The sequence below is a fragment of the Thermothelomyces heterothallicus genome (assembly GCF_042370625.1).
Source record: "Thermothelomyces heterothallicus CBS 202.75 unplaced genomic scaffold P884_scaffold_45, whole genome shotgun sequence".
Classification (NCBI taxonomy): Eukaryota; Fungi; Ascomycota; class Sordariomycetes; order Sordariales; family Chaetomiaceae; genus Thermothelomyces; species Thermothelomyces heterothallicus.
This window is the reverse complement of record NW_027192606.1, coordinates 53,844-74,690: the sequence shown is the minus strand read 5'-3', so window position 1 is coordinate 74,690 and position 20,847 is coordinate 53,844. Positions and strand designations below refer to the sequence as shown.

At 59.8% G+C, this 20,847-nt stretch overlaps 7 protein-coding genes across 7 annotated transcripts; 3 read left to right on the top strand and 4 right to left on the bottom strand.

The window, feature by feature from the left end:
* Nucleotides 1–796: 796 nt before the first annotated feature.
* On the bottom strand, nt 797–3,270 carry P884DRAFT_281274 (heterokaryon incompatibility protein-domain-containing protein; the record flags this gene model as incomplete). The annotated part of the gene is made up of 2 exons (XM_069443526.1): nt 797–2,796; nt 2,910–3,270. 2 exons carry the CDS (start codon nt 3,268–3,270, stop codon nt 797–799), a joined length of 2,361 nt encoding a protein of 786 aa, XP_069293313.1.
* Nucleotides 3,271–3,483: 213 nt separating this feature from the next.
* On the bottom strand, nt 3,484–7,749 carry P884DRAFT_265392 (uncharacterized protein). The gene has a single exon (XM_069441937.1). It carries the CDS (start codon nt 7,477–7,479, stop codon nt 3,973–3,975), a length of 3,507 nt encoding a protein of 1,168 aa, XP_069293312.1. The 5' UTR covers nt 7,480–7,749; the 3' UTR covers nt 3,484–3,972.
* Nucleotides 7,750–10,591: 2,842 nt separating this feature from the next.
* Nucleotides 10,592–11,701, top strand: P884DRAFT_273498 (uncharacterized protein; the record flags this gene model as incomplete). The annotated part of the gene is made up of 1 exon (XM_069442593.1): nt 10,592–11,701. The coding sequence occupies one exon, from the start codon at nt 10,592–10,594 to the stop codon at nt 11,699–11,701; it is 1,110 nt and encodes a 369-aa protein (XP_069293311.1).
* Nucleotides 11,702–11,874: 173 nt separating this feature from the next.
* P884DRAFT_319821 (uncharacterized protein) lies at nt 11,875–13,438 on the bottom strand (the record flags this gene model as incomplete). Its single annotated transcript, XM_069445366.1, has 4 exons — nt 11,875–12,294; nt 12,385–12,473; nt 12,573–12,598; nt 12,689–13,438. The coding sequence occupies 4 exons, from the start codon at nt 13,436–13,438 to the stop codon at nt 11,912–11,914; spliced, it is 1,248 nt and encodes a 415-aa protein (XP_069293310.1). The 3' UTR covers nt 11,875–11,911.
* Nucleotides 13,439–14,913: 1,475 nt separating this feature from the next.
* On the bottom strand, nt 14,914–15,708 carry P884DRAFT_281270 (uncharacterized protein; the record flags this gene model as incomplete). Its single annotated transcript, XM_069443525.1, has 1 exon — nt 14,914–15,708. One exon carries the CDS (start codon nt 15,706–15,708, stop codon nt 14,914–14,916), a length of 795 nt encoding a protein of 264 aa, XP_069293309.1.
* A 1,648-nt stretch (nt 15,709–17,356) lies between these two features.
* Nucleotides 17,357–18,181, top strand: P884DRAFT_212836 (kinase-like domain-containing protein; the record flags this gene model as incomplete). The annotated part of the gene is made up of 1 exon (XM_069439176.1): nt 17,357–18,181. One exon carries the CDS (start codon nt 17,357–17,359, stop codon nt 18,179–18,181), a length of 825 nt encoding a protein of 274 aa, XP_069293308.1.
* Nucleotides 18,182–19,273: 1,092 nt separating this feature from the next.
* On the top strand, nt 19,274–20,718 carry P884DRAFT_333025 (epimerase/hydratase). The gene is made up of 2 exons (XM_069445824.1): nt 19,274–19,323; nt 19,400–20,718. Exon 2 carries the CDS (start codon nt 19,424–19,426, stop codon nt 20,606–20,608), a length of 1,185 nt encoding a protein of 394 aa, XP_069293307.1. The 5' UTR covers nt 19,274–19,323; nt 19,400–19,423; the 3' UTR covers nt 20,609–20,718.
* Nucleotides 20,719–20,847: the final 129 nt, after the last annotated feature.

Genomic DNA, 20,847 nt, shown 5'->3' with positions numbered 1-20,847 from the left:
TTTATTAGTGAGAAGCAGAGGCGGGGAGAGTACACGGTCTGTCGCGCAAGCGAGCTGTGGCATGCTATTCTATGCCAAGCAATTATATAGATACATTGCCTCGGTGCACGCTGACTAGCGTCCATTGTCTGACCGCTTAAAAGTGGACTCCGGCTTGCTTCGACTCAGCCATCGTCTTGTCATGTTACCAGATTAGAAGTGCAGGACAATAGAAGAAGGTAACAGTCATGCTGTAATTGGAGTCCCTCTAGGTCACCGCAGCCTATGTCAGTCCAGACGACATTGGTAACTTCAGTTGTTCGTGTTGCCCCCCCTCCCCTCTAGGACAAAGGACCTAGGTCGGATCATCCTTAGTTCTGGTTCGATGCGTAATTACGTCCTCTATGAGGGCCGATGCTACGGCGCATTTTCGTTGCCAGAAAACTGTATATGAGAGAACTTGACACGGCTATCGAGGTATCCTAGGGTCTGTGTTCCGTCACTGATTAGATTACTAGACTCTGATAAACAACGGCACTAGGGAGACCGTCCGCTATATGGTGACTGCCCTATCTCTAATAATTATCGATTGCTGATACCCTTTGCTTCTGACTCCACGCTGAACGCAACGAGTAGGGGAAAACAAGGGGGTCGCGGACAGAACTGTTTGCTTATGAAAAAGACCACAATACGGTTCATGTCAAGGGCACCAAGGGCCCTTCAAGCATGGAATGAAAAGTACGTCAGAGGCCACGGCGACATTCACTTGGTGTTATTATGAATGGGGAACATGACAAGTAAACACAGCGGACTTCTCTCAGACGATGGTCACGACGGCATCCTCCCCTCTCCCAAGCAGGCCGTCCACCCCCTTGTCCTGCCCGAGACTCGGGGGCCCACCAGAGACCTCCACGAGACCCAAACGGCGGTACACGTGCCCGTCTCCTGCCGCCGCTCGACCCCTGACCTCGGAGTACCCATCCTCCACCTCCTCCTCCGGAACCCGGGCCAGCAGCAAGAAGAACCAGGCACTCCCGGGCTTCCCGCGTCCAATGAGCAAGAGATAGACGGGCGGAAGCGCCCCGTCCGCCGCCACCAAGCCCCGGCAGTCGTCGTCCACCGTCACGTTGGCCAGGTACCCGCCCTCGGCGAGGATGTCCAGCGTCACGACGTCCCACGGCTGCTGCTGCTGCCGCCGCCGCCGCCGCTCTCCGTTCTCGTCGGCGGCGCCGCCGCCACCGCGGAACCGCATCCCCGTCCGGACGAGGCGCCCGCGCAGGACCAGCCAGCTGCCGCCCTCGCGCAGCTCCCCCATCGGGTCCGCCCCGGCCGGCTCGCACCGGACCTCGACCACCTCGCACCCCGCCGCTTCGGGCCGCCCGTGCCCGTGCCCGTGCCCGTGCCCGTCCGCGAACCGCACCGGCGCCCTCACGCTCGCCCACGACCACGACGGCGCCCGCCACCCACGCGGCCGGCACACCCGCGCCGGACCCCACGACCCCCCCGCCCAGTCGTCGTCGTCGTCGTCGTCGTGGTTGTCGTTGTCGTTTCCCTTGTCGTTGTTGTCGTCGTGGCCCGCCTGCGGCGGGTCTGCATCTTTCCGGGGCGGTAGGGGCGGCAGGTGCACCGACCAGGCCAGGTCGCCGCGCAGGAGTGTGTCGGTCCACAGGCCGGCGACGTAGCGGGCTCCGGATCCCGATCCGGGTCCGGGTCCGCGGACGCTCTGCATCTGGCGCGCGAGCCCCGAGACGGCCGGGAAGGCGTCGCGGTCGCGGCTGAGGCGCAGGCGCGAGTAGTCCTCGACCAGGCGGCGCCAGCACGCCTCGAGGTCGTCGGCGGACATGTCGGGCGACTGCCAGTGCCGGAGCGAGTAGTAGTGCTTGGGGCGCGCCACGCGGTCCACCAGGTGCCGGTACCAGGGCGGTGGTCGCGACTGTTGCTGCTGCGCTCGGTCGTCATCCCGGGAGGGCACAGGGGCGGTGCACTGGCACGCGGTGGACTCGAGGCACTCAAACGAGAGCTCCTCGGGCCCAAAGTGCAGGATCCGCGGACACAGGAAGCGCTCCTGCATGACCCAGGCGCGGGTGAAGATGGGGAGGGGCGAGATGGGCGCGTTGTACGGCGAGGGGACGCGGTGGGGGTGCGAGAAGACGCGGCGGACATGGACGACCTCCTCCCCCCCTTGCTGCCCCTGCTGGTCCTCCTGTTGCCGTGGTCGTTCCCGTTGCTGCTGGCCCCCCGGCTTGAACCGGACTGTGAGGGGCCGGTGGGTGGGCGGCAGCTCGGCGTACAGGCCGCCGTAGGCCCCCGCCGCCTTGGCCGCCGAGACGACGAAGGCGGCGTTCTGGTAGACCGAGGCCATGCGGGAGGCCTCGCGGCGCCAGTCGTCGAGGTCGTCCTGGACGATGCACAGGCTGTCGATCCAGAGGTAGCGGATCCCCAGCTTGCGCACAAACTCGACGGCGTCCCGGAAGGTCCGGGGCAGCCGCGCCCACGCGATCTCGTTCCTGTGCTCCTCGAGGCTGCCCGACATGGTGCGCAGGAACGGCTTGCGGCCCCAGCAGTGGCTCAGAGCCGCGTATGGAGCCGTCTCGCCCTGAGACACGTACAGACGCACGCCCTCGTCGCCATGCGCCAACACGTCGAGCACCCGGCTGGGCAACGGGGCCGGAGGGAAGCTGTTGCAGGACTCGTGCGTCTGCTTGCAGTGCTCCAGCTGCTGGACGGCCCAGGCGGTGCTCTCATCCGACCAAGTGGCCGAGGGGACGTCGTTTCCTAGAGGCAGGTCCGGCATGTTCTCGGCTAGCCAGGGGGTGACTGTGTGCATGTGTAAGACGATCAGATATTACATCAATCAACCAAGGAAAAAAAAAAATTACCCCGGCGTCCTCACCCTCGGCGTTTTTAGGACTCGGAGCAGAGCAACCTACTCTCAGAGGCAAAAAACGACAACTTGACCGACGTCTGGAGAAAGGTAACCTCGATGCTCCGCCTCGAGCCAGCCAGGTTGAAATCGACGAGCAGCTCGTCCACATCCTCTCTCCTGAGCGGGCTCCACTCGCTCCCGAGGAACTTGAGGATGCCCTCTGACAGGATCGCGCACACGTCACACCCGGCGTGCTCTGCGTTGGCGAGCATGGTGCTCAGGCGGGACCGGACGGTCGTGTAGCCGCCCGTGTACGCCGGTCTCGGGTGGTCACATCCTCGGCAGCGGGGGCGATCGCCGCTTGATGGGGGGAGTTGAGGTCCGGAGAGTATGCCGACGGCGTTCCTTCCTGTTGATCCCGACATCCTCTTGACCCCGGCGACGCCTTAGACCTCTTTGTGTCGGAGGCGACAATCCGAAGTGGTTTGAGCCGTGGAGGATTCACCGCGCCAATGTTGCGCTGACTTTCCGACCAGTGGGAGAGTTGGAGCCTCAACAGCAGTAATTAGCCGGGACAATGTTCCACCGTACCCAGGGCATCTTATCCGATGAGAAAGCAGAATGGTAGGGGGGAATAAACGCAGAATAAAAGGAAGTAAAACGGATGACCAAACAAAGAATCCCGACCTGTGTAGTGTATGTACTTTCAAATATCACACTAGGTGACGCCAGAGCGTCGAGTTGAGCAAACTCGCCGTCAAGTATAAATGCAACCCCCGCTTCTCCTGTGCTCCCGACGAGTCCTTGTCAACATGTTTGTGTGCGCCACTACCGTTATGCCTCAAATTAAACCAAACGATATCGACACGGGCCCCGTGCGAATCCCAAAACGTATGCATGTATATCAAAGCACTTTTGCCTCCCATAACAAACCTCTCCAATGCAGCCCTTCCCAGGTTATGTATTAGATTAGACCTCTTCCTTCCAGGCGCCAACCAATCCGCGTGATCAAACTCCAAAAACAGTTTCTCGTCATGTTTGGTCGTTCCTACCCCCCACCGCACACACCACTTTCCACGAACCCCTTACCTGTTGAGAGCTCCACTAGTAATTAACTTCATGGCGACTCAATCGCGACTCCTCGAGGAGGGGGACTTTTTCGTTCTTAGCGGGAGCGCAGGCGCGAGGGCGAACCCGCGCGCACAACCAGCGTTCCCCTCCGCCCCCGCATCCGCCTCTGTCTCTCCCTCCTCGCCTTCCAGCACGGGCGAGCACACACTGCCTGCTAATCCCACCTGCTGCTGCTGGCTCCCGAGCGGCGAGGCGACCTGCGGCAAGAACAGCGACTGCGGTCGCTGCGGCAGCGGCGTGAGCATCGGCCCGTTCGTGCCGCCGGCGCCGCCGGCGCCGCCGCCAGCACCATTCAAGATGGCCCCCGCGCTCCCCGGCCGGGGCGGCAGCATCACCCCATTACTACCACCACCACAACCACCAGCCGCAGCGGCACCCGCCGTTTCTTTCTCCTCTTCCTCCTCCTCTGCCGCCTCGGAACAACTCCACAACGACAGCCCCGAATTGACCCGGACATGCCCCGCCAGATGCGCCGGCACGGGGGCCCCGTACGGCGACGACGATGCGCTCCCAGCACTACCAGCGCCAGCGCCACCAGCAGCAGTATTATTATTGTCCAGCGCCGACATGGTCGAGGCCGGCGGCGCCCTCTCGGAGCGGGGACTGCCCTCGCGCGAGCTGCTGACCAGGCTGGCCTGGGAGCCGCCCCAGGCGCGGGAGCGCAGCTTCATCAGGGCCGAGAGGCTCATGCTGGCGTCGGCGTCGTCGGCGGGGAGCATGGCCAGCTGGGCCAGGCCGGGCGAGGTGAGCGAGTTGCGGTCGGAGCCGCCGCTGCTGCCGATGGCGGGCGGCAGGGTGAAGCTCATGACCGAGTTGCGGTTCGAGTACTCGGACCGCTCCGTGATCGGGGTCAGGTTGGGCTCGCGCACGGCCCGGCCCGAGGTGCTGCGGTTGAGCGCCGCGCTGGCGGGGCCGAAGTAGCCGCCGTTGGCGTACTGGAAGAGGCTCTCGGTGGTGACGAGCCCGTCCTTGGAGCCGGAGGCCTGGTGGTGGCTGCCGTGATGCGGCTGCGGGATGGGGGCCGAGTAGAAGCCGAATTCTTGGCCGTAGAATCCTTCCGAGTCGTTGGCTAGGGCGCTGGCGTTGGCCTCGGCGATGATCGCTTCGTCGTCAAAATCAAAATCGTCAAAGTCGTTGGCGACGCCGTCGTTGTAGTCGTCAATATATCCGCTGGCCCCACCCACTCCGTCCGGGCCCAGACCATCATCCCCCAGGCGCTCGTCTGTCAACCCTGCGAGCGTCTCGGGCGAGGAGCTCCTCTTAAACTTGCCGGACGCTGCCGCTTTCTGTGCGGCCTCGGCCAGGGCGGCTTGGTAGGCGAGATCCTGGGAGGGAATTCCGGGGGCGGGCTGTGGTGGTCGTTGCGGCGATGAGGGCTCGTCGTCCAGTCCTCGTGGCTGGCCCAGGGGTTGCTGAGGGCCGACGCTGAGTGACGTCTGGCCCGTGGACTGGGCTGCGCCGGATTGCCCAGATGTGCTGGTTGTCAGGTTCGAATTGCGATTGGAAGCCTGGTTCCGCTGCGCAGCCTGCATTGCTTCCTTGGCTTGAGCAAAGGCGCCGGGGATGGGCCGCCCGAACTGGTCGGTGTCGTCGATGTCGAAGATCGACTCGTCGAACGCGGTACCGTCATGCTCGAAGTCCAGTTCGTCTGCCAGGCCGTCGTCGTAATAGATGTCGTCGTTGTCGAGGCCCAGTGGCGGTGGAGGAGGCGGGTTGGCAGGGGCAGGGCAGGTGGACTGCGACACTGACTTGTCTTGGGCCTCTCTTGCGCCTTGAGCCGAGGATGTCGCGTCGGGAGCAGGGGTATCGCCTTGTTGGGGCAAACCAGGAGGACCAGCCGACATGGGCAAGTCAGCGGTGGTGGGAGTGGCATTGGTCATGGCGAGGCCGATGACGTTGCCGGACGCATCTCGTGGCGTGGGCGCCATTCCCGGCGTGAGTGGACTTGTCAGCGACGACGCGGGGTTGGACCGCTGGAACACAAAGCCGGCAAAGTTCTCTTGGTCCTTGTCCGGATCGAGCGCGGCCTCGGGGCCTTCCCCGTACTCGTCGCGCTCATCATAGTCGGCGTTGACGCCGGGAACCTTTTCTTCCAAGCCATCATCATCCATCATTGCGTCGTAATCGAATTCCTCGTCAAAGTCGTCAAATCGGGCATCTGGGTCGTCCGACATCTTTCTCTCCTGCTGGCGTTGTCGGTGCCGCTCCTCCAGGACCCGTTCCTGCTCGGCAGCGCCGATCATGTCGAAGCTGAACCGCGAAGATGTGCTCTTCATGTGTTTTGGGATGGCGGAGGCGGCCGAGTTCCGCTTCGATGCCGCGGACAACTGGCGAGAGGCAGTCGTCTTCACCGAAGCAGACGCTGAAGGCATGGGTTGCAAGGGGCCAACTTGTGTTGCTTCGGAGGCGGCCGAGGCCGAGGTGTACAAACTAGATCCGTCGTTTGGCGACGCTAGCGCCCCTGGCTGGACCGGCGGCGAGGTGCTCGACGGCAGCCGTCCGCCTTGGGGTCCCTGAGAGCCGGCGCCAGCCTCGCCATCTCTGGGTGCCTCTTTGGTATCCTGAGCAGGTGGTTCCGCTGGGGAGTGGGCAGCGAGACCATCCTCGGGCGTAGCCGCTGCAGGCTGCCCGGGTGCTGTGGGCCCAGGAGCTGTCTGGGCCGGTTCCTGCTTTGTCGCAGATACGGCAGTGGGCGATACTGTCTTTCTGGGCCGTGGCGCGCTGAAATCGTGCACCCTAGTGCCCTTGATGCGCGGGTCGTAGCTCGGGGCTGGCGGTTGGGTTTCCACCGGAGCCTGGGCGGCCTTCCTCCTCATCAACAGCGACGACATGGGGTTCTTGAGAAACGGCAGACCCTTCCGCCCTTTTTGCGGTTCTGAAGCGAGGCTAGCGGCCGAGTCGCTTGCTATCCGTGGTCCGGACGGCCGCTTGCTCAGGCCCCCGGTTCCCTGAAGGTCTGTAGGCGTCGAAAACCACGAAGTCTTTGACTGCTTGCCTCCCGAGATTGGTGGTCGCGCAGTCGCGCCGGTTGTATTGATCGGTGGTGGCCGGGGGGTTGCCCTTGAAAGCTGGTTTTCGGGGAGCTGGCCGGCCACGGGCGTCCCAGCGTCAGGCCCCGGCTGCGACTGTGATGCCTTCCGCTGATTCCGTAAGGCTGCTCCGCCAATGAAGCCCGAATTGTTGTCGTCGCGGCCAGGCCGGGCCTGGGGATGGCGGGCGTCTTGGGACGGCGGCGGGGCATCGCCGGGTGGGGTAAAGAAATGGTCGGAAGAACCTGTCGACGCCACTCGGGTGATGGGGGGCAGTGTCGGCGGCAGCTGCGAGGAATTGGGGGAACGCGGGCGTGCATCGGGGCGTGGTGAGACATCGCAAGGCGCGCGAGTCGGGCGAGAATGCGGGTGCTCGCGTTGTTGCGCAACAGCGTCCCAGGAGGGGGCCTGCTCTGGCAGAGGGGAGCTTGGGTTCGACGGGGCGCGTCGATGGAATCGGAGGTGCGACAGCATCTTGAGGGTTAGTCTAAACGGCCGCGCGCCGCCGCCGCTGCTGCTGCTGCTGCCGCCGCCGCCAACCTTGTCGGAGCTTGGATTGGAGAGTTGCAAAGGCCTCGGACTAGAGGCGGCCGAAGGAGCATCTGAGCCGCCGCGAATGAACGCGGTCCCCAGGGGGGCGTGGAAGCGATTCGGCTGCCCGTTTTTCCCCGCTGGCGAAAAAGCTGTCGGGTCTAAGCAATGCAAATGGGCATGCAACTGAGAATGGGCGATGAAGCTGACTCTGGGCACTCGCAGCTTCCATGGCGGTTCATCCGAAAATTGAAGAAACATCAGCGCTAGGAACAACGAGGGATTGTGGGGACCCTTTGAGGTCAGACTGACTGGAATGGCCCGTGCGCCAAGGGACCACTGCCGTGGGGCGTGTTATCACTGATGAGAGAGCCTGAGACTTGCAGCAGTGCTTTTGATTTAGACAGGAGGTTCTCGAACTTCGGCGCTGTTCCAGAATCTCTGGACTTCGATGCTCCAATAAATTTTGCAATTTCAAACTCAACAATCGTTCGATCGTGACACCCCGAAGCGAAACTAAGAATTGAATATTTGGTGCTTTAGAATAAAGTCTATATGCCCGCCAACGCACTGCTTTGAGCGCTAACGCAACACTTATTGTATTCACTGAACACGCCGCACGATCTTTGAGCAGCTGCCTTTTACACTGCATCTCTGGCAGACAACCATGATACCCCTCATGGCGGGAACGTTACGTCCTCCCCCCACAAAAAAAAGGAACCGGAATGAAAAATGTAACAAAGCAAGAAAAACTGATACTATAAGATATCATCGCCCGCATCCTGTTTCTTCGGCGACAATTGATCCCCCGACAGCAAGCTACCTGCCGATCTAAGGTAATACCAGGTCTGCACCAAGCCCAGCTCGCGGCCCTGACGACACTCACCCGCGCATATGAAACGCCGGCGACCGTGGAAGTGGTGTCATCCTTAACTGTGGAAATGATGACGCAAGACAAAATCAACTGAAAAGAACATGCAAGAAAACTTTAGAGATTGGGTACCTAGGTCATGTCAATACCGTCGGCCGCGGGTATGGTGTAATAATTGAATATGTACAACAAGGCCATCGGAGTTTTACACACCAGGATAAGCGTGATCAAAACCAGTTTGTTTCCCCGAGTTCCTTGCGAGCTTTGGCTGTTTCATGATGGCCTTTAATTTTTGTTCTAGACGACGTCGACTTTAGTAAAAATCATGGCCGTGGGGAGAACAGCGCGAGCGAGCAGCGAGCCTGGCCTGAGATAGATATGGACAAGCACCCAAGGTATTACCAGCACCAGCGAGGAGGCAGAGTGCTAGCGTTCTTGGTGCGGCTGCTGCCCCATCACCAATTTCCTAGATATACGCCCACTTCGTTTTCTTTTAATTCCAGTATTTGTTGTTGTTTCTCCAAGGCCAGAGTCTCTCGCCCCAGTTGAGCCGGGTTCGCGGAATTGGCGTTAATGGTTAATGTAGCAGAATCTACAAGGATAGGAGTCACAGGAAGAACGAGCTAGGACCCAGTTGACAAGTTGTCCTCGGTCCGATAGGTGCCCACAGTGCGTGTTAACTGCTCCAACATGGCTTCAGTCCGGGTTCTTGACATGTCCACGGGAATGGGCCACTTGTAAAAGCGATAGGCCACCCGCTCCCCTATAATAATAGTTGGTGCACCTTGATCGGGAGCACATAGCTACTGTCGTTGTGCTGGAGCCACATGTCTGGTTCCTAGCATGAAAAGCTGCCTAGGTAGGTAGAGAAACCCTAGAAACCCTAAGCCGTCCTCTTGGGAAACCTAATTAAGTATACCTCCAGACCAGCCCAGCATCGACCCCTCTCACGTGTTGAAAGAAATAGCAGACATGAGATATTACCGTTTTTTTAATCGAGGGCTTGATATGCTAATGACACCTGGACGAAACCCCACCAGTTCCAATCCGGCGAATGACCCTCACGCACTCGCTCAATTACATCGTAGTTACTTATGGCTCCGGAGACTTGCGGCTATCTACGTTACCGTAGCTAATTCTCCGTCCCCTAAAACCATAACAGGGAAACAGGGTACTGAGAGTGTGAATATATGTATTGCCATGCAGCGAACATCTTGGCCTCTAATTAAGGTTCTTGTGTCATGTCCGACCTTCTGCATAAGCAGCTGCAGACGTGACGCTTCGAAGAGTCCACCGAGACGTACGTCCTGAAGACACAGGACGCGTATTCTCGCGCGTTCAGAATCGCGTTCATGGATGGACTGTAACCACGTATAAGAGTAGTCTCATTCTCCAAGAGCTCTCCTCCATCAGTCAGCCTTCAAGTCTACTCTTGCGCCTTCAGCATCTCTAGCGCTCCCATCCCACAAAAGAAAAGAAGAAAAAAAACCATTCTCGGCAGGACGTTGGCTCGCGCAGTCTCTCTTGACCTGGTCACAACCGACAGATCTGATACTCTGACCTCGAAGCTACCTAAGCTCCTGACGCTTTCCGGAGAGTTCGGCCAGGACATCTTGGTCTTACATACACGAAGCAAGGACTGATCACAACGCATTTGTCTCCCGGGTGAGTCGAACGCCAAAATCCGTTCTCGCGTTTTGTTTTCTGATCTGTTGATATTTTCGCACACCGTCTTGATCATCTTCGCCATCCAGCACTTTGCTTCTGAGGGGGATATGCCCGGCCAGCAACGTAGGAATATCCATCAGTTTCAGCTCATTTGATGGCCAAGTCTGAAGCATTTCCTTGTTGATATTGAATGTTTGCTAGCGGTGATAAGGAGCTTCGACGGTCTAGAGAACGCTTCTAGCTTCCCAAGACCGGGCCCTCCCTCATCTCTCCCCTTTCGGCGCCCCCTTCTGGCCCGATCGTTCCCCTCCACACCCCCGGCTTCCCTTTTATCCTCCCCTGACCTGATGACCAGCACGACCATTCTTCACAGGCATACAAACCGACCGGAAAAAAAAAAAAAGATAGCACCCCCGGACGGGCGCCCAAGAGTCCCCTCTTCTCCTTGGCACCCACCACCACCACCACCACCACTACCACGAGACGACGACGAGACGAGACGAGACGGCAACGACGATGGACACCCCGGCCGCCGACGCGCTCGTCCCGGCGCAGGACGCGCTGTGCGTCGCCGTGACCGCCGTGACCGCCGCCCGCGCCGCGCACGCCCTCGCCGCGAGCCGGCTGTCGTCGCTGCGCGCCCAGCTGGCCCGGCACGAGCAGTCGGCCGCCGCGTCCGCCGCCGCGCGGCGCGCCGCCGCCCTCGGTCGCGGTCGTGGTCGCGGTCGTTGTGGCGCTCGTGGTTGTGGTTGTGGTGGTGGTGGTGGTAGCGAGGGGAGCGGCGACTGGCGCGCGGCGGCGGCGGCGGCGTCCGGGGAGCGGGAGCGGTGGGAGGCGCTGGGCGGGCTGGTGCGGGACGCGGCGGCGGAGGCGCGGGCGCGCGCGGCCGAGCTGCGGGTCGCGGAGCGCACGCTCGCGCGGGCGTGGGCGCTGCTCCGGGCCGTTGTCGCTGGGCCCTCCTTGTGGGTGGACATGGCCGGGGACGTGGGAGGGGGAACGGAGGTGGAGGAGGGGATGGGGATGATGACGGCTGTGGACGGCGGCGAGGGCCCTGCTGCGGGTACTGATACTGGTGCTGGTGCTGGTGCTGGTGCTGCTCGGACGAGTCAGGGGCAACAGGGGGGAGAGGAGAGCGAGGAGGGGCGACCGGCCGGGCTGCGGCAACGGTGCCGGCAACAGCAACAACGGCAGCGCCGGCCGGGGGGGTTGCTGGGAGGTACGGGCGGCGGCGGTGGTGGGGATCGGGCCCGCGAGCAGGTGGCTGTGGGAGATGCGCCTCGTCCCGTTCCGGACCGTGGTGATGATGATGGGCTCCTGGGTTGGAGGGACGGACGGACGGTGCTGGACGGAGATCAGTACCGTGCTCGACAGGGGATTCGGGACGACTTTGCGCGGCTGGTGCGGGAGAGAGCCGAGCAGTCGACGAGCGTCGAGGAGGCGAGAGCCAAAGGCGAAGTCGCCCCTGCCGACAACGCGACGAGATTGTGGTGGGAGGCCGAGGACGGAGATGAGGACTGGACCGATGACGAAATCTTTATCCCCGCGATACTGCCCCGTCGGACAGCCATAGCGAAGGGAAGGGAGGAGGGAACACAAAGGAGAGCCGTTATAATAGACCGACCTTGATTGTCAACACACTTACTCGGGACCTTGCTCCTGCTCCGTTTCCTAGTGCATAATTATGCGGTCGTGGAACTTTCCCCTTGGATTGGAATGGATCACTCAAAACTCCATCAAAGCTCTAGATTCTTGATTGTAATAATTACAACTTATTACCCCCTCCCCCTCCCCCTCTCTCCCCCCTTTTTGCGGCCCTTTTCCGCTGCGATCCGGTCCTCAGGCCTCCTTTGGCTCCTCAAACGCGGCGGTCTCTTGCCTCCCGCGTTTCATCCACTCCCGTCCTTTCTCGACAACCCCCGCGGCAGCCCACAGCTGTCCCAAGACCTGATAATGCCCGCCCAGATGTGGGACCAGGCCCTCCTCCCTCACAGCGTCCACCGCTTCGGCGTAAAGACCGACCGCCTTCTTCATGTTCTCCTGGCCGCCGCGCTCCACCAGCTCGATGACCTCTTGACTCAGCCGCGAGATCCGGGTCCGCCTCTCATCGGAGGCGGCTAGCTCGTCTGGGGGAAGAGAGCACAGGTCACACGTGCAGCTGAAGCCCCACGTGGACAGGAGCTTCTTTTGGCGGGCTTCAGATGGCAGGCCGAATGTGGAGTCTAATTAAAGAAAGAGAGAAAAGAGCAACAAATGAATTGTTAGTCCAAGGCCTAATTAGGTCTGGAGGACCTAGACACGGAGGGGCATACAGCTGATGGTGATCTCTTCGCCGGGCAGGATGTCCCGGAAGGCAATGGCGGTGTTGGAGAGCGTCGTGGGATTAAAGCGGGTTATTGCGCTAATCAAGGGAGAAAGCAGGAGGTCAGTTGCGTGTAATCAGGTAAGGGATGTACATACCTATGTTAACGTGGCGGGCTAGGGCTAATTAGAGGCTGACCTTGGCTTGCAAGCGTGGTTCATTCTCTGCGGATAGTGCGTATAATTAGTCAGTCAGGTAGGTCATTAATAATTAATGTCAGTTTTTTAACACAGGTTGCTAATTAGTCCACTCACAGCGATCCTCGGAAACAGGGCCATATAGTCTTTGCCGGCGATTTCCACAGTGAAGGAGTTGGTCCTTATGACGTCCTCGACCACGGGCACGTTGTCAGGGTCAGAGCTGCTCCTTGCCAGACCCAAAACCTCATCTGCCCCTGGCAACCTCTCGACGGCTTCCTTCAGGAGCTGCAGTCCTTGGGCCCGCCGAACACGGCGTGGGAGTTGGGCATCTGCTACGATGGCGGCGTAATCGACCATGAAGGTGTGGCCGCGCGGGATCTTGCGCGTGGCGACGAGACCTTTCCCTTTTCGCGGGATATCTCGCACCTCGAACGGGGATGGCGGTTCGTCGGCGCGCGGGCCAGGAGAAGCGGCAAGTGACGAAAGGAATTCGGCGATGGAGGTAACTGCCGAAGCGGCATGATTGTCCGAGCCGGACGGCCGCACGTCAATAACGCTCACGCCCCGGTTCGGGCCCTGAAAATGCGAGTTGGTGAAGACGCAGTAGCTCGTGTTGTCGGCGCAGTATGGACGAGACGTCCAAGGCGCCCAGGGCCCATCGCCTTCGTCCGCCGCGGTCACGCAAGTCGGATAAGCGTCGAGCTGGAACAGTCCCGGGAGGCAGTGGGCTCCAAACATGGGCTGCTGAGCGAGCTCGGCTGGTCGACGGGTGGCACCATCTGTCGCTTCGGCGTCTCGGACGAGAAGCGCGGCGCAGACTGCGGCCGATGCCTTGACAGAATAACAAAATAATAATGGAGCCATCATTGTCTGGCGGCGGAGGTTGGGTCAGTCGCGACAACAAAACATGACCCGTCTCATTGTCGGCGCCTCGAGCAGCATCGCGAGTGTATAATTAATACTAATAATACTATCTGGCTCTTACTAATAACTATCTTGCACTTAGGACACGGCGCTGTCTTTTCATCTCGACTGATGCCTGCGTTCTTGGTTCGGGGCCCGGTTGGTCCCACCGCCGAGCCTATTGCGCCGTCTGAGGTTGAAAGCCGGAAAGGTGCCAATGCTTTCCCCATGACTACCCTATCCCTTCAGGATCGGTCGATCGGCACCGAAGAGGCCTCGCACTGGCTAAGGGGGGATGGGACGGCACACGCGCCAAGGTCTGGGCGGAGGTTGGGCGGAGGTTGGGCGGAGGTTGGGCCGCGTTGGTGGGGGATCCCGAGGGGGGATTAAACGGGCAATCCGGAGGCTGTATACAAGCAAGGATCGAGGATCGCCCGGACGAATCCTGCTCGACAAACCACGACGATCCGGCTCGGCCGATACTGCCGATACTGCCAGAGCCCTGATCGTCATGCTTGCCGTGGCGGCACCGACCCGAGCTCGGAGTGTCGGACCGGCTACTAGCATCTCCGTTGCCTCCCGTCATTAAATATTGGTTTCTCGGCGAAGCTTGATTCGATTTCCCCACAAAAAAAGCGGAAGCTCGCGTACGCACCGTAGGTAAGGTCCTCGAGTATTATAAGCGGAAAACAATATTGAAATCTGGTCTCAGTGTCAGAAGCGACTAAGCTTCTGGGGAATTAGCCACGAGCGATGCACGCCACTTTGCATGCTCATCAGCGCACGCATCATCTCCTTTGTCTATTTATATCGCACTTTCTCTCCTCTGTAGATCGCTCAACAAGGCACTCTTTCTGTTCCTTCGTTGCCACTACTCTCAACGCCTCCCACATGCTCATTCGAGCTCGCAACTGCGTTCGGCACGGAGCCAGCCAGATAAACGAGCCCCAAGACAACCACGTCCCCAATATTAAACCCATTTACGCGGTCTCCCTACTGGAAAAAAAAGATGCAAAAACGATCTGTTCAAAGCAAAGCTAACAAGTCTGGCAAACCCGGGCACGGGCACCGCAGTCCGAAGAGACCAGCTCTATTCGATGGCGAAACAAACTACCGACCCTCTAGCTACTCTACGAGCCCCGCCGGCGGGACTTACTTCTAATGAATGAATGGCGTATTTGCCAGACCAGCTAGCTTTCCGCCCGTGCAACAAAAAACAACCGAATCACATGCCCCATCTTCCGACGCTCACCCCTGCCAGACAACAATCCGAGAAGACCAGCTGTCCCCGGCTTCTCCAGTGCAAATTCCCTAACCGAGACCTCCTTCTTCTGATCGTCTGATCGTCTGCTGCCTGACCCCTTGCGCCCGGGGGATGGACAGGGAGGGAAGTAGGTCACTTTTATCCACTGCCGCCAGCCAATGCCACCAGTGATTCAATAATAGAGGGAAATAGGCTCCCTAGGGGCCTCCAGAACAATGTCAAGAGCGGCACTTATGGCTGCTTCGGCCTCTTCGTTGGTCAAGAAACGGGCGGCCCTGAGCCGGTGCAGCGCGCCTTCCAGCCAGCTCTGGCAGTTCCACTCCGGGTCCTCGTTGTCGATGCGCGCATTGTAGATCGAGTCGCGCAGCCGCCTGTCGTTACGGCCTTGAGCGCCGTGGCCGACCATAAACGACTTCACCAGAAAAGCGCCGTAGAAGGTCCGGCTGTTCCATGGGTCCCAGTTCACGCTCTCGCGAACCCGCCACATGCGCTCGGCTCCCTCAATGTCGACCGTGTTCAACCGCCAGCGTTTGTCGGCGTAGTCCCGGTGCTCGATTGTCAGCGCGCAGTGCCGCTTGTTGTACGAATCGTACGAGGCGCCCTTGAACACAATCACATAAAGTTTCTGGTATTCGGGCCGCTCCTCCTCCTCCGTCCCGTCCTTCTCGTCCTTCTTGTCATTCCTGTTAGATGTGCTCCTGGCTGACCCGCCAGAGCGACTCCCATTCCCGGTAGACGAGGTGGTGGAGGAGGTGGTGGTGGAAGCGGTTGAGGAGCTTCTGTTTCCCCCCCCCTGCGTTTTGGACTGGGTGCTTGGGCCGGAAACAGAGGCGGCATGGCGCGTGGCGGTGACGGAGCTGTTGGTAGCGTGTCCGTTCCCGCTACCTCTGTTAGAAGAGGAAACGGAACGCATGGCCCCTCCAGAGGTGGTGCGGGAAGGAGTGGCCCGGTTGGTTTCACCGAACATACTGCCTGCAGATACGTCCAGCTAATCGAGTTTTGGCGCCGTCGCTTGCCGACGTAATGAGGATAACGAGGATATCGAGGGAGGTGGTTGGTTGAGGGCAAATAAGCGGTTGGGGTTCGTGGTTGGGGGGATGGCGCTGAATGAAAGAACGAGGTGTTGCTGGTGTCTGATGGGGATCCCCTGAAGGTAAGAAGGTAGGAATGAGTCCATCTTTTATGTCTTGTGAAAGAGTGTCATCATGGCAGAATCCAACCTGAGCAGCTTCATCCGCCCATGGCCGGCGGATCTGGTCCTCACGACCCTCGCGGCCAACGACGGCGAGGACGTGACGCTGGCCTGAACTACCACACGCCTGCACACCTGCAACACAAGACGAGTTGGCGAGAGGTTCAGACCGTAGCTGAAACACCATGAACTCACTGTTGGCTGCTGATCTAGACCACGCACGGCTATGATTAGTAGTTACACCTACTGGGCCCAACCTGGCTAAAGTTGACGCCACCGGAGGGTCAAAGGGGAGATGACCACCCCTGGCGCAAGGAACATTCGAGTGAGCTAGTGTAGTACGGCCCTGGAACGACCGGCTGATGCCTCAATCTGGTTTCATGAACGGGAAGAGGTCGAATGGGAGCATGTGTGTTTTGCGGGTCTCCCCATCGGAGTCCAGACTGCACATTGAAGATGCTTCTTTCCTGGTTTAGTACCAGGCACTTGCTAATAATTATGCCAGCACCGTACCTAAGAAACAAACGCGAGGCGAGGCCGTGGCTCGGTGGCTACATAGTATACACTTACGGTGTAGGTGAGCTAAGTAAGGTAGGTACCAGGTAGGGTGATGATCTCGGCCACAGCTGCGTGGAGTCAAGGGTGTTGTTAGTTAATATGCTAAACCATGATCATGAGCGGCACAGGGATCATAAAGCAGGGACACAATGCCGCGCCGCCTTGCACAGCATGCCGCAAAAATAGGCAGTACTGCGTACAGGTATGTACATACCTACCTAAGGTACACAGGTATGTATGTATGTATGTACAATACAATGTACCGGCAGGTAGGCTTGTGATCCCCATCTCCTGGTGCCATCTTTAGGCGCGGATGTGGCCCTTGATATTGGCCGATGTCCAATTTTAGATATCATCGTATGTATCATCTCATGTATCGCATGTTCTGTGCCGTATTTTGCGTTTTGCCGTCTCATGTTTCGGGTGTTTCATCCAATGCCAACAACAATACTGCGCAAGAAACTCGATTTCGGACGCCAGCCTTTCCGGCGTTAAATGCGCCAACTGCATCTCCTCGGCTACCTGCTGTACAGTACACTGCATACTGTGCCTACTGGGTGAGATGCATAGGTGCCTACCTCAGGTATCCTCAAAATCCCCGCTCTCGCCCTTAATCCTCGCCCTTAATCCTCGCCCTCGCTCCCCAGCTGCAAGTCCGCAATAAACTCGCGTCCAACTCGAGCACAACAATTTATCCAGGTACGGTCGGTCAGTCAGTATGTCCAGCAGCAAACAGCATCTCGAAGAGGAAGGGAAGAGCGGGCCATCGTCGCCATCGCCCGAGGTCGCCCCGCCAGTCGAGGATGCAGAACTGGATGACTTCGAGAAGGGCAGCGTGCGCCGGTTACGAAGGCGGATGCGAAAAATGGCGCGAGCCAAGGGGATACCGTTCCCCGACTCACCACCTCCGCCACCCTCGTTGACCGAGTCGCTCCCGCTGGCAAGGGAGCTGCTCGATGCCGGTGGCGAGGTTATCTATAGGAAGATCAGTTCCTGGGTCGTCAAGCACGGATGCGGCACCAGGGTGACCAAGTTCAACCTGAACGGGATTCGCCCTGCCGAAGTCGAAGCCATGCAATTCGTGTCCGAACACACCACCATCCCGGTGCCCCGGGTATACGATGTCGGCGAGAACCATCTTACCGTGGAGCTGATCGAGGGTGAGACGCTCGAGAAGGCGTGGGAGAGCACGCTTTCGGCCGAGGACAGGGCTCTCGTGTCGCGCCAGCTGCGCGATTACATCAGCCAACTGCGGGCCATCAAGAGCCCTGACGGCGTCATCTGCTCGTTTGGCGGCCGCCCCGCTATTGACACCGGGCGCTTTTATCCCTTGGAGGGCGGGCCGTTCGCTGACGAGGCCGCTTTCAACGACTTCCTGCTCACCGGCCTGGCCGAGAGGAGCCCGAACGTGCCCGGCATAATCCGCGGGCAGATGCGAGAGGACCACGAGATTGTGCTGACGCACGGCGATCTGCATGGCATCAACATCATAGTGCGGCCGGGGGTCGGCGTCGCGGCCATCATCGACTGGGAGCTGGCCGGCTTCTACCCGGAGTACGTCGACCTAGCCAAGCTGTTCAGCTACGCCGACTGGACGTGCGGCTACTACCACGAGCTGCTCAACATCTTCCCGCAGCGGTACGACGCCGAGTGCGTGGTCGAAATGGCCCGCCGGCCCTGGTTCCGTTAAAATCGCGTGGGCCTTGGGCGGGAGGAACCGAGGATAAGGTAATCACGGCCCGCCCGGGCCGCCATCATTTGTGGACCAAAGGGAGGCGCAAGTTCCGACGGAATGCAACATGTGGGGCTGTCAGATGGTGGGCAAGTGTTTGGGTTCTGAATCGTAACTTCGGTGGCGACATCAACCTGACCGGCTTCGCCCTCCTCTTCAAACATGGCGGTTTCTTGCCCTTATAACCACTCGTTATGGACTATCCTTCTGAGCAAATAGTGTGGCATTTATTGACAAACTCTCAATCCGCACCCCTTGACATTTTTTTCCTTTCAAGCACGACGCTTTTCGTAGTTTATTAATAACCATTCCTTCACCTGCATCCCTCTTGCTTCACTCCCTTCAGCGATCCGAAAGATGCCAAAACCCCAACGCTTCGTCTTGCGGTTGATCGACCCGTCCACTTCCACCTGCCATTGAATCACGCAGATATCCGGCACCCTGTTGGTCGCGGCAAGTGAATGACGGCGTCAATAAGCAGCCCGCCTACGTCAAATTCGGGCGATGCTCTCAGTGGCCAAACCTAGTCAAGCCACGCATCGAATTGCATTCTAATATCGCAGCGTCTTCAAGTGCCTCGAAGTCAAGCCGAGTGCGGGGAAGAAGCACAGTGGGGGAAAGCGTAGGATGAGTTTCGGCGGGCTACGATGGTAGCTACGAGCGATGATGCACTGCTGGGTTCGGGGAAAGAGCGGTATTAATTACCCAGGGATTCAATTTTTGGGAACATCTGGATCCCCCAAAGTTCTGCCAACCTACAAATTTAAGGTAGGAAACTCTCTCGATCTCTCGACAATGCGCTTCGGCAGGCCGATGACTGGTGAAATACTAGTTAATTAGTCATCCGCACAGAATAACCAAAGCTACAGAGTCGTTCGCAACGATGGGAAGAATCGTCTCGATTTCTTTGCTTCCAGCGCTGTAAAAACACCCTAATATGCGGTGGCTCACAAGGGTTCGGGTTACGATGCATGACGAGACTCGGGGAACGACCAAGAGGAGGGGTTCAGATCTTCATCTCGAGCTTCCCCAACTTTGAACTGTTTAGTCAGTCAAGGGATGCAGAGTTCCGGTAATTAGACATCGCCGTTGTAATTAAGGTAGGTTCCTTACCCGCCTCTGCCTACGTTACCTACGTAAGAATCCTGGGTACTCACCACCTTAAATAATTAATAGCCCCCCCGAGCCCTTATCCCCGAAATGCCTGAAGACAACCGCCAAATCAAGAACATACTGATCACGGGCGCGGGCGGCCTGCTCGGGCCCCTTCTGGCGGCCCGCCTGCTCTCGGACCCGCAGTACCGCGTGCTGCTGACCGACGTGGTCGAGCCCGCGGTGCCGCGGCGCGGCGCTGCGTCCTCCTCCCCCTCCTCCCCATCGTCCTCCCCCTACTACCCGGAGCACGCGACGACGGTGCGGGGCGACCTGACGAGCCCGGACTTTGTCGGCGCGCTGGTGGCGCACCCGGCGGCCCAGCCGCGCCTGCACGCCGCCTTCCTCTTCCACGGCGTCATGTCGGCCGCCGCCGAGGCCGACCCGGCCCTCTCGCTGCGCGTCAACTTCGACTCGGTCCGCCTGCTGGCCGACGCCCTCCGCGCCCGCCACCCGGGCGTCCGCGTCATCTACGCTTCCTCCCTCGCCGTCTTTGGCCCGCCCTTCCCCACCACCACCACCAACACCACCACAACCACAACTACCACGGCGGCAGGGGCGGCGGCGACGACCGACGGTGGCGGCGACAACAACGAGAGCGGCAGCGGCAGCGGTAGCAACAGCGGAGACGGCGCCGTCCGGCGAGTCAAGGTGCGGGCGTCGGCGTGGCCGCCGACGCCGCAGAGCACGTACGGGGCGCACAAGCTGATGGCGGAGGTGTACCTGAACGAGGCGCACCGGCGCGGGTGGCTGGACGTGGTGATCGCGCGGCTGCCGACGGTGAGCGTGCGGCCGGGGCGGCCGACGGGGGCGGCGTCGAGCTTCCTGAGCGGCATGGTCCGGGAGCCGATGGCCGGGCGCGAGTGCGTGGTGCCGCTGCGGGACCGGGGGTTCCGCGCGTTCCTGGCGTCGCCCGCGACGGTGGTCGAGAACCTGGTCCGGGTGCTCTCGTGGGACGGCCGCCGCCGGGCGCCGGCGCTGCCGCCGCACGCGAGGCAGGTGCTCTTCCCCGGCATCGCGGTCAGCATCCGGGAGCTGAGGGACGCGCTGGCGCGGCACGGCGGCGAGGACAAGCTGCGGCTCGTCCGGGAGGTGGAGGACGACGGCCTGGAGCGGATCCTGAGGAGCTGGGCCGAGGACTTTGACATCGACGAGTCGCTGCGCCTGGGGTTGGCGGTGGACGAGAGCACGGATACGCTAGTGAGGCAGTACGTGGAAAGCCTGGGGGCTTGATTGATAGTAGGTAACAGTATAAGGTCCCTAGGTCCCTCTACCTAATTAATTATTACGTCCCTTAGGTACCTTTGTTAATTACTACAGGCTGCTATTAATTGGATCATCCGAGGTACTTGACTTGTTGGGTAGTAAGTCCAATCGTATATCGATACAGTCTAATTAGTCTGTGCCTAAACTGCTAATTATGTTCAATGTCTCGCGTTGTATTGTTCTCATTGAGCGTCGATGTATAATTA

Coding starts and splice junctions, on each gene's coding strand:
- P884DRAFT_333025 (XM_069445824.1), top strand. CDS start 19,424: ATGCCTGAAGACAACCGCCAAATCAAGAACATACTGATCACGGGCGCG.
- P884DRAFT_265392 (XM_069441937.1), bottom strand. CDS start 7,479: ATGCTGTCGCACCTCCGATTCCATCGACGCGCCCCGTCGAACCCAAGC.